Raw genomic sequence first — 11,790 nt, forward strand, 5'->3', positions numbered from 1 at the left:
TGCATATAATTTTCTCTTAATGAAATGATGGGTTTTATATGAGCTTGTATTGTCCAGGAGGGTATTTGGCAGTACCAGACACACATTTTTTGGGGAAAGTGTGGGACTGGGAGTTTGCTGGTGTTGCCCTGCAGTTTAATTCATTGGTGGCTAACTATAGCACTCAGAGAGTATAGCTGGGAGTGATTTACAGGCTAGAAGCTGTGTGTGGGCAGACCAGAAGTGGTTGCTCTCACAGCGAAGCAGTGTAAAAGCCACCCCAGGTTGGAGACTTGAGGGGACACAGCTGTTCATCCATCCGGATTGTACCCTGTGGAATGTCACACATGGGGATTATAGGAACTTCTAATACTTATGCTTTCTTTTTTTAAATTGTATAAATTAATGTAAAATCACTAAGAAAGATGTATTATTTAATGTCCCTCTTTGAGGGGCTAACTTTTAAGGAGTATATAAGGATTTAAATTAATAGTGTATAGTCTCGAGCTGAGAGCACACAACACACTGCTCCATAGCAGAACAGAGCCAAAACTATTTACATTATGTTATGTGCAATGTATCCTGAAACCCTCTTCTTTCTTCTTCCCTCAAGATTCACAATCGATATGAAGGCAAAGACATTTCGAAACACAAACGAAACTTGGCTATTGCAGGTGGTGTAACCTTGTCTGTAATAGTTTCTCCAGTTGTAGCTGCAGTAACTGTAGGTAAGCAAATACCACCACTGCATGAGAGTAGTACCTTGCAACCAAGCATTTGAGAAGACTTTACAGACACTCATTAATAAATCACACTCAGTGAATTAGGAGGTATAAGCTCCATTTTTACAGATGGGGAAATGGAGGGATAAAAAAGTTAAGACTTGCCCCAGATTACACTGTGGTCTCTGCTCCAGTGCAATTTAGTGTCTAGACTTTAGAGATGCTGCATCTAAATGAAAAATTGTAAAACACTTCTTTAATCTTATAATTTTCATATTGAAGCTGTTTTCAGTTTTTCACCATCAAATTTTTTTCTTTAAAAAGGAAAATATACCATATATACTCGTTAATAAGCCAAATATTTTTGGTAAAAAAGTGACGCATCAAAGAGCGGGGGTCGGCTTATAAACAGGTCTACACCAAAATTTGATGATTTTAAACTCTATGGAATCATTGAATTGAATATCTAATACATTGTCGTTTTGTATACCTGGAGCGACTGCGGTTCGCCATTCCCAGCCAATGGGAGCTGCGGGAAGTGGCATGCCACTTCCCGCAGCTCCCATTGGCTGGGAACGGCGAACCGCAGTCACAGGGAGCTGAGGGGCTCAATGCCTGCAGACGCTCCGGGTAAACAAAACGTCCAGGCCCGCTAGAGGCTTACCCTAACGGGCCAGGAGCCAAAGTTTGCCAACCCCTGAAATATAGGGTCGGCTTATGAAAGGGTCATACAGTTTTTGCTATTTTTACCTATCCATCTTGGGGGGGTCGGGTTATAAACGAACGGGCGAATGAACGAGTATATAAGGTAATTTAAAATTGCTTTAAAGAGGTACTCTAAAAATGGCACCATGGGGTCCTTATGTGTGTCAGTGATTCCAGAGCAAATTTGCTCAATTTGGAATTTTGAAAATGTTTAAATTTTTTAAATAATTCTTTAATATCTGACACTGCAAGCTCAAATTTGGTCTTCGGGAGACAAACTTGGTTCTTTCCTTCTCTCACATCCTTTCTGTAGGTGTCACTGAGGTTTGTATTGAAGAAAAGTAGGGTTGCAGCTGGTGCCACCCTCAGTACATTCCTGACCCAGAGCTGTGTAGGACAGACACCCCCTACCTTCTGTGGGTGCTGGGACCTGGCTGCAGCCTTATTACCTTCCCACCCACAGCTTGAGGGAGGGGAAACTGCAGAGAGGATCCAGCCGGAAACACCAGCCAGTAGGAGCAGAAGCAGCCAAAGCAGGAACCTCTGGACAGAACTGTCTCTTGTCAGTTCTGTATGGACTTCCAATGCCTTTTGCTGATCGGCTTTCTGTTCCAACCCTCCCCCTACGTCTGCCACAGTCTCTTCATCCCAGCCTCACTCCATACCTGTCCTCTTACTGTCTTCTCCCTTGCTCTGTCCATCTCACTTCCCGGAACTTCTCTTTCCATCTAGCCTACGCCCCTAAGTAAACCCACCCAACGAACAAAACAAAACAAAAAATATCATGGAATGCTGTTTGCTGACATCATGTTCACTCTGCTTGTATGTTCTACCCCTCTCCCCATATTGTGCCTGTCTTGTCTGTTTAGATTGTAAACTCTTCAGGGCAGGGACTATCTACTCTGTGTTTGTGCAGTGCCTAGCACAATGGGGCCCCGGTCTTGATTGGCCCTTAGGCACTACTGTAATAAACATTAATAATAATAATTAATACAATCAATGGTACCTTTTGGCTGTAAAGGGGGAAAAAAGAACCCAGTTTGTGTCTCAGATCTCAATACAGGTTTGCAGGACTAGCAGTTAGGAGCGGAAAAAATCTTTTTTTCTACAGAGGCATCCATTGGCCTGGGCTTCACTCATGCGTTACAGCTCTTTATTATTCCTTCACAGAGGTAACTGCAGGGTTTTTTCCCCACTCCTTTTACTTTTGGTTGCCTCTTCGGGCCTGCTGCATCACCACGCTCTTAGCCTAGTTTACTTTGCCTCTGAGAGAATAGCCTGAGGCACACTGCTCTCCATAATGGAGATCCTGAGTGTGAGTTTCCAGTGAATTGGATTTTCAGTAATTGGAACCTATTGACCTTGCTTTTAGGGCAGACTGAAGAGCCTCTGAACTGAATCTGTATTGCAGCTGGTTTGCTCCATTTGGGTCAGTTTGGCCTGGCACAGCCTGACATTTTACTACAACTTCACAGGCTTCCATCAGCAAAGCAGAAGAATAGTCTAGTGCATAGTGTTAGAGAGCCTGGGCCAAATGATTAGCTCCCACAGTGTGGGGGAAATGATGCTCTGTGTGAGTGCAGCCTAGCCCAGGCTGCCTTTTTACTACACTTTTCACTGGCTTTGCTCATCAGTTTTCTCTTTTCGTTTGTAAACTGAGATACATAAACCCCACCATGACACTTTCTTAATGGCTGATCTTACCTCCATTGAAGTCAGTAGCAAAGCTTTCTCTGACTTCAGTAGGAGCAGGATTGAGCCCTTAATTACTACTTCCCTTAATGGCAGTAGTAGGCATTTCTGGTTTTAAAGATATTTGAAATAGTTCCATGCTCTCATGTCAGAAAAGTTTTTAATACTCTTTGACAAAGCTTATTAAAGCCGATAAGTGTAATATATAGCTGTAGTGGGCATAGTGTACATGTCTACTCGTCCAGTACTATACTCGTGGTCTCCCATTGTTGGTAGGAGAACCTTCTTTGCGTGATGATCCCAAATGGGCAGTGCGCATGCGTGCCATGCGCTGGAGTCGGAAGGTTTTCATAGCAGTGCCTATTGATCCACATGCGTGCCATGCATCCCCCCTTGTGCTTGCAGCCGAGGCTATAATAGGGCATGTGGGTCGACACCGTTCCAGTTCCCTCCTCTTTTGCTATCTGGAACAGCTTTCCAGTTTCACTCCACCTTAGTGATTTGCCATCTGTTCTCAAATCTCACCTGAAAACCAAATATTTTCTTAATTTCTTTCTCTTCTATAGATTTATTTTAACTGTGCATTATTAAATAATATAGTTATAAAACCTGGGATAGTTTTATAAAAGATGCTGAAGCAAATAATGATATTAAATGAAAAACTTTATATTTTCCTTTGTAGGTATTGGTGTTCCTATTATGTTGGCTTATGTGTATGGAGTTGTTCCTATCTCCCTCTGTCGCAGTGGAGGCTGTGGGGTGTCTGCAGGCAATGGAAAGGGTGTCAGGATAGAATTTGATGATGAAAATGATATAAATGTTGGTGGAACAAATGCAGCAGTAGGTAAGAGAATTCAGTATTTTATTTTTTTCTGTAAATGTAGTGTTTTGTAATAGTTGGCACATTTGAAAGCCTAGGACACTGAAGATCTTTCTTTGCAGAAGAGCTACAGTGCAGGTAACAACAATGCAAGTCGCCTCATGATGCCTTACATATGTGCCTAAACTGCATATTAAAGGACCCATCTCCAGCAATGAGGGTAGTTGTTTCCATGCCATGGTGTTTTTTGTAATACAGGTGCCTGCCTACTGGGACATGGACTGAGCCCACTACACTTACGTCTTATGTTCTGTTCTATATAGGTTGTTAAACAACCCTCATCACTGTAATACCCAAGTGCCTTCCAATAATGCATTAAGTGAAAAAGATCACCAAAGAGCCATCAGAGGGTCACAGCTTTCTCACTCTTGATCTAAGCTGAATGCAAATGGGTGACTAGAGGTGAAAAGCATTCTATTGCATTACCATTCCCTTTGTACCATCCGCTCCCTCCGAAATAACAATTTAACAGTGAGACTTCTAGTCAAAACAAGCACATTTTATTTTCTTAGGCCCTGATCGTTGATCTGTGTGAGTGGACACTTGAATGGAGCCTTTTGGTAATCACTGGGGCACTTGGTAATCACTGGACACAAGTCCATAGCTTGTGTTAGACCCAGTTGAGAGAGAACAAAGGTTTGTGTCTCTTCTCGAAGAGTTAGTTCCCATAGTGCAAATTCAAAGAAGTGATGCAAAAAGCTCTTCTCACTTGTTCTAATCAAGTGCTGACTTCTGGGTATGTCCTCCCCCAGGCTGAAAGGAGCGAGATAAGATGATTTACTCCATGGATGCTGTCGGTTTTCATCTCTTCGTCTCTAAGGCTTGGTCTACACTACCCCTTTTGTCGGTAAAACTTTTGGGGGAAAAAACACCCCAACCAACATAAATTTCGCTGACAAAAGTGCTGGTGTACACTCAGCAGGAGAGGCTTTTCTGCCAGCATAGCTAATGCTGCTCGTTGGGGGTAATTTAATTATGCCAACAGAGCAGCTACATGGGAAACCTTACAGCGGCAAAGCTGTAGAGGTACAGCTGTGCCGCTGTAAGGTCTGTAATGTAGACATAGCCTAATAGGGAAAAACAAATCCTGTCAGATGTCGTTCTGCTGCTTTCTGGAATTTTATAAATCTATTTTTTAATCAAACCACAAGACTCCCTGCTGGAGAGTTCCTACATGTAAGGTGGCTTCAGGTTACCATTCCTATGTAGCATCAGGTATTTTAAAGCCTTTCAGCAACTTATCAAACAAATGTATGGTTTCAGCCACAGCCACTTTGGCAGTCCCAACTGAGAGCCTGTTTTACTTCGTATTGTAATCTTCACATGGTGAATAGAGTGTGTTTTCACAAATTGTCTAGATTCTTTCTCTGGTTCCTTCTGGTGTTATTCCAGAAGCAGTTTTCTTATCCACTTTTAAGACCAAGTTAAAACTGTCTATTTCCTTTGAATTTCAAGCCTGTTACATTTTTATCTAGATACCACTTCAGTAGCAGAGGCACGTCATAACCCTAGTATAGGAGAAGGAAGTGTTGGAGGATTGACTGGAAGCCTGAGTGCAAGTGGTAGCCATATGGATAGAATAGGAGCCATTCGGGACAACCTGAGTGAAACTGCTAGCACCATGGCACTAGCTGGAGCTAGTATAACAGGGAGTCTGTCAGGAAGTGCAATGGTCAGCTGTTTTAACAGGTAAGACACGCTTTCTGCTGTTCTGGTATCTAGCTTTAAATCTGAGGAGAGTGTATGTGGGGGAGGGGGGAGGAGTGTGACTCTTCTTGATATTCAGATCATTTCATGTTTAAAATAAACTGGAGTAAAGTTAATTAATTGTGGTTTCCCATAATTTACCTGTAACCATGATGTCACAATTTTAAATATCCTTAATATGTCTGTTCCTTGACAGGCGAGTCCACTGACTATAATTGTTTGCACTAACCCACATTTAAAATACCCAATTAAAAACTTATCAGCATCTGTCTCATTTTATAATGAGTATTTTAAGTATCCATTCAAAGCTTTCTTATTTATAATTTTTATAAATAAGAAATACAACTGTGCAGTTACTCAGTTTAGGCATGTGCACATTATTCTTATTTATAAAATTACAATTTTATAAATAAGAATAATGTGCACATGCCTAAACTGAGTAACTGCACAGTTGTATTTGTCCTCACCTCATTGTAAGTGCTCTGGGGCCCAGGGACTGCTTCTGTTTTCTGTGAAGTACATAGCACATCGTGGGGCACTATACACTAATGAATAACGAGCGCTGTGATGCAATTTATTTTACCAATATTTTATATAGCAAGAATATTTTGCATTAACACTTTGTTCACTTAATCAGTTAAATGTTAGTATGTAAAGTCACACTGAAATCAGGGATTTGCATAATATCTATGCTGCAGACAATCTGTAGTCAGAGCTATCACTGCTTAACAGAGCATTAATGAACACAAATACTGAAGATGCCTGCCAGCTACTCTTCAGAATTAACTCTCTTTTTAAAAAAAAAGGCAGAAAAACTGAACAGTGGACTTCAGTAAGGAGTAAATGACACCAACACCTTGTTTTAAGTCAAACTAGTTTTAGTGTGTGAATAAAAGGGTGAGGTTGAGAGGCTTTTTCTGACAGGACTGAACGTGGAAATGGCAACTGTAGTGTACTGCTGTTATATAGCTTACCCTCTTGGGTTCTGAAATCACAAGTGGATTGTGAAATCTTTGCCTCACAGAGGAGGATAAATTCCATATGCTGAAGCAATCCAAGATGCAGTATTATCTTCCGGCAATCTAGTTGTTTGTAACCCAGGTTATAAAACAAATTCTTAACATTTAATCTAATTATTGTTCATTATGGGCCATATTTACACACACCCAAGTCAATAGAAAGTTTCCCAGACTCCAAATGTGTAGGGTCAGGGCTTTGCCATTTATAAGTAATATAATCACCCCAAATATGTAGCATTAACGATGATGCCCACTCTACCTTCACATAATCTCCATATGTCTGTATAAGAAAACAAAAACTTTTCTTTTACTGATAACAACATGATGCTATTATATAATCATTGGCAGTTTCACCGTCATACCAGATCCCAGATGCCCCTACCATTATGTCCTCACATCATAGTTACCTTCCTTTTGCCAAGAAGGACTCTGGAGACATCATCTGAGACCCAAAATGCCACTACTTAACTCCAGAGGAATCACTTCTGAGTAATCTGAAGCACTTAGCTGCTTTGTTGGCCATGCTCCATTCTCCACCCCAGAGACGGTAGAACATCTCTTGAGAGAATTGTCAAAATCTAGCAGTCAGGGTGGAGCTCACCTTGTTTCTTTAACACCATTTTTTGGTTTAAACAATTCAGATATTCAGGATATGTTGAATTGGTAAGGACAGGATAGAAATCTGTTTTGACACTGTATACATTCTAGAGAGAAAAGGTTTCAAGCAGAGATACTTGGCCTTGTACAACGATCTTTTCCTTTACAGGGAAGAGAAGTGCTTTTTAAAAAGAAAAAATAACTAATCTCTGCTTCCAGTTCATTGTCAGAATTTATGGGTAGACAATAGTTAAAATCTCAACTGTATTTTAAACTGATTTTTTCTTTACATACTTGCTCACACCTGAATTTGGGTGGTCTGGTTTCTATAATTCTCCTCCGATGGTTCATACATAAGATCACTATCACAGAAAGCAGAATAAGGAATGGAGCTCCCTGTCCTGCATTCCTTGATTAGCAATATCTTCTACTATTGCAGGAGGAACATGGGAAATGTAATGGCCTGAACTTAGATTTTGGCAGGCAGAAACGTTCTTTGCACTTTTTAAATTGTGGTAGTTATCTCTTGGTTACTAGATGTTGGAAGTGTCTGCAAAAGGATCATACCTTAGTCTGGAAGTCTCTCATAATGCTCAATTTTCCTGGTTGGCCTGCAACATTTTCTTTTGGTAGGCGGTTCATTTTTAGTTTACGATGAGTCTCATTTTCCTGAATTGAAGAGACAGCATTTGTGACTGATGGAGCAAAAGAGAAGTGACCATTTCAGTAAATAGGTATCTTTCAGTGTTGGGGAGACACTCGTCAACTGTTCTTGATGTCACATGGTGGATAACTTTACAAGATGAGACACTGACTCTTAACCCCGGTATTTCAATTATGGTAATAATATTATGAAGGTAACTTTTGAAATTTTCTTTTATTTGTTTAAATCTCTCTCCAAGGCTGGAAGTTCAAGCAGATGTGCAGAAAGAACGATACAGTCTGAGTGGAGAATCTGGCACAGTTAGCTTGGGAACAGTGAGTGACAATGCCAGTACCAAAGCAATGGCAGGATCCATTCTGAATTCCTACATCCCATTAGACAGGTAAGAACAATATGAAAACAAAGAAGACTCAAGAATCTAGTTGACAAAGGATATTGCCAGTGTACTAGGCCAAATGACTTACCTTGATAAGGGATTCCATCTAGAAGATTTACCTTCAGGATTATTCATATATATGTATCTTACACACCACAGTTTACAATATGCAAGTGTTAGTTGCTGCCAGGCTAATGATAAATAATTGGGTGACTATATGTTCCCAATGGGAATACTGTCATGGTAGCACAGTAAATAGTTTTATCCCAGATTTTGTTTCCTTTTAATTCATTTTGATTTAAAAAAACCTTTAAAATGTATAAAACAATTCGTTTAATCTTGAATATTGCAATTTAACATTCTTGTCATGCACATAGAAAACAGGCAAGGGCATGTTTTTCTTTGAGGATGAAATTGTTTGTAAGTTGTCTTAAAGATGGATGCTTTGACCATTTATTTCATGTTCTAGGGAAGGCAACAGTATGGAGGTGCAAGTTGATATTGAATCGAAGCCAGCTAAATTCAGACACAATAGTGGAAGCAGTAGTGTTGATGATGGCAGTGCTCCAGGTCGCAGTAATACTGGTTGTTCATCGGCCTGCTTGCCAGAAAGTAAATCTAGTGCCACCAAGTGGTCCAAAGAAACAACAGCAGGAAAAAAATGTAAAGGTAAACTGAGAAAAAAGAGTAGCATGAAGATAAATGAGACCAGAGAGGACATGGATGCTCAGTTGTTGGAGCAACAAAGCACAAACTCCAGTGAATTTGACTCTCCCTCTCTAAGTGACAGTATCCCATCTGTAGCAGATTCCCACTCAAGTCATTTTTCTGAGTTTAGTTGCTCTGATATGGAAAGTATGAAAACCTCATGTAGCCATGGTTCCAATGATTATCATTCTCGCTTTACTACAGTTAGTGTTCTCCCTGAGGTAGAAAATGACCGTTTGGAAAACTCTCCACACCAGAGTGCAATCCCTGTGCTTGCTCCACCTGCCCCAAGCACTGAAGTTCCACAGCTGAGTTATATTGCTGAAGAATGTGTTAATAATGGAACTTCAACTGATGTAGGTGTAGGTCTTGGTGAAACACTGAAAGAAACAAATAACAACCATTCACAGCATGCTGTGGAATTAAACACTGCAATTCAGACTGAAATTTAGACCTACAAGTGCTGCAAAAATAGATTTACCACTAAAGAACCCTGTCTGAAAGCTGGTTGAACTACATGTGACTATTGTAAGTTTCAAGTGGCCAGCAGAAGCAAGGTTTTGATGCAATTACATTTTATATATGCCTGTCTAGTAAGGCAGAATGCTTCATATGGATCTTGTTACAGACCTGTATGAAGTATATGAAGGCTTTAACAAGTGCATTACAACAGGACAATATGATCATGTTTTGTATTGTTGCCACAACTTTGCTTGAAAGTATATACTTGTGTAGTCAGATAAACAATTGACTCATTCATAATATGTTAAATGCTAAATTGAATAATCTGTCCTATACTGTTCACTTGAAAAATGTGGGGCTTGGGATAAATGGGTGTTAGATCAGCAGTAGTAACTTAATTAAACCATTCTAGGGTGAACACTAGTTAGGGGAAATGAGAGTATCGCAGAGACCTGAGTGGTAATAAATCTTTGTCAGTAATAAATATTTGTACTGACCATTTTGCCTCATAACTGGACACAAATTTCAAATGTTTGCATTTAGAATGAATCACATATTCAGAGCTGGATGCAGCCTGTTTCAGAAGTGCTTGTATACTTGTACACCTTGAGCAAGGTTATGGCATTTTGCATAATTCTGAAATAAAAAAAATTGGAACTTAATATGTGGTAGGTGACATTTCCTTATGAAGAACAGTCCAGGTAATGCAATTATATATGCATCAGATAGCAACAGATATGGCTACATATACTGTATAAAAACTGTAAAATAAGAATCCATTGATTTATAAACATTGCAGAGAAGCAGATACAGTCACCTTTCATTAATGGAAGAACAGTGCCCCTTTGATTCTTGGTGCCTTTGGAATAGACTGGGTTTTAAGTGCCTGGTCGTTTGAGGATTTTACTGTAATGTTTTCCAGAATGTCCTCTTTGGCCACCTTGGACTATAAAGGAAAACTTTATAGAAAATAAAATGACTGTGGTAGATAATGTGTATAATAATAATGAAGTATTAGCCTACCAAAGACTCACTCAGGCTTTAGTGGATAACTTTTACATGACATCTGTTTGCAAAACACATGAACATCTTCAGTCACAGAATTAAAGCACAGTGCAGAGCTTGCACAAGTACAAAAGATGGGTTCCAAATCTGACTGGCTTTTCTTTTTTCTTTTGCTTATGGAAGATACACAACTAAACACAAGCTGAAGTTGGCAAAAGCGCCTGCACTATTACAATTTTTGCTGCATAATTCATTAAACTGAAAAAAAAAATTGTGGCTATCAGAATAATAGTTAACAATGTTCTGTCTTGTGTTCCTTGTAAGTATTGCCATTATGGTGCTACCAAAAGTTTGGTATGGTAAAAAGAAAAATGCCATGGGCTGCAGTCCTCTTCCATGACTTATCCCCACCAACTTCATTAATATGCTTATAACACTAGTGCCAGTTACGTTATTTGATAATGCTTGTTATGGTATTTGTATATTTGCAATTCAATTTTGCTCAATATTAGCGTGTAAACTGCATACCTGAAATAAATGTCTACATAATAACTTTTTAGTTGTCCTTTGTTTAGTGCACAAGTGGCATTATAAGAATGTAACTGTTCATTGAGGCTCTTTTCTACAAGGAGTGGTGCACTCTCCTTTCCCATTGCCTTTGTTCATACTCATTTTGTTAGGTATAGCTTCGATGGGAGTTGAAGGTTTCTGGCACCCAAAGTATTTTTTCATACTATTGCAAGGTGACCTTGCTTTTTTCTTCTTCTTTCCTGCCAAAGTAGTGACCTGCATTGCCACTTCAGTAGGCAGGAAAGTAAATTGTTGACTCAGAGGACAGAAATATCATAATTGTTTGACAGAAACATATGCTATTTTTCCAACATACACAAATGGGCTGACAGCTACCCATTCAGATTGCTGATCACTTACCATTTTTCCCTTAGAAAATTAAACAAAAATACGTGCTCCTTCTTCCTCACCTGAAACAAAACCCTGTGCGCCACTCAGAAAGCAGTTTGTTCAAGTTTGCTGTACTTATGATGATGTTTATGGATAACCAGGTTTCCGATTGGCTGACGAGCACATTCATTAGGTCTTTCCCCTTAGTCTGTCAGAGTACAGATGGTCAGTGATATAGTGAGAAACTGAACCTGTATTGTCATCCAACAAAAGGAATAAATGTGTCCATCCCATTCCCAAACTATACGTTAGCAGTAATTTTCTTCAAGGGATTCTGGTAATAACAACAAACCACAAGAGTTAGTTATAACGAT

At 39.7% G+C, this 11,790-nt stretch overlaps 1 protein-coding gene across 3 annotated transcripts in view; it reads left to right on the forward strand.

Annotated features, from left to right (window-relative positions):
* RNF19A (ring finger protein 19A, RBR E3 ubiquitin protein ligase) overlaps positions 1-10,446 on the forward strand; it is a 102,057-nt gene extending 91,611 nt beyond the window's left edge. For 2 of the 3 annotated variants that reach the window (XM_065399474.1, XM_065399473.1), the window contains 5 exons: positions 593-707; positions 3,781-3,942; positions 5,454-5,667; positions 8,204-8,347; positions 8,811-9,501. In XM_065399474.1, the coding sequence (XP_065255546.1) occupies positions 593-707; positions 3,781-3,942; positions 5,454-5,667; positions 8,204-8,347; positions 8,811-9,501 (1,326 nt within the window). Of the gene's footprint in view, positions 1-592; positions 708-3,780; positions 3,943-5,453; positions 5,668-8,203; positions 8,348-8,810; positions 9,502-10,312 lie in introns of those variants that run through there. The other variant, XM_065399475.1, reaches the window with a different exon arrangement.
* Positions 10,447-11,790: the final 1,344 nt, after the last annotated feature.

This window comes from Emys orbicularis, chromosome 2 (genome assembly GCF_028017835.1).
Source record: "Emys orbicularis isolate rEmyOrb1 chromosome 2, rEmyOrb1.hap1, whole genome shotgun sequence".
Classification (NCBI taxonomy): domain Eukaryota; kingdom Metazoa; phylum Chordata; order Testudines; family Emydidae; genus Emys; species Emys orbicularis.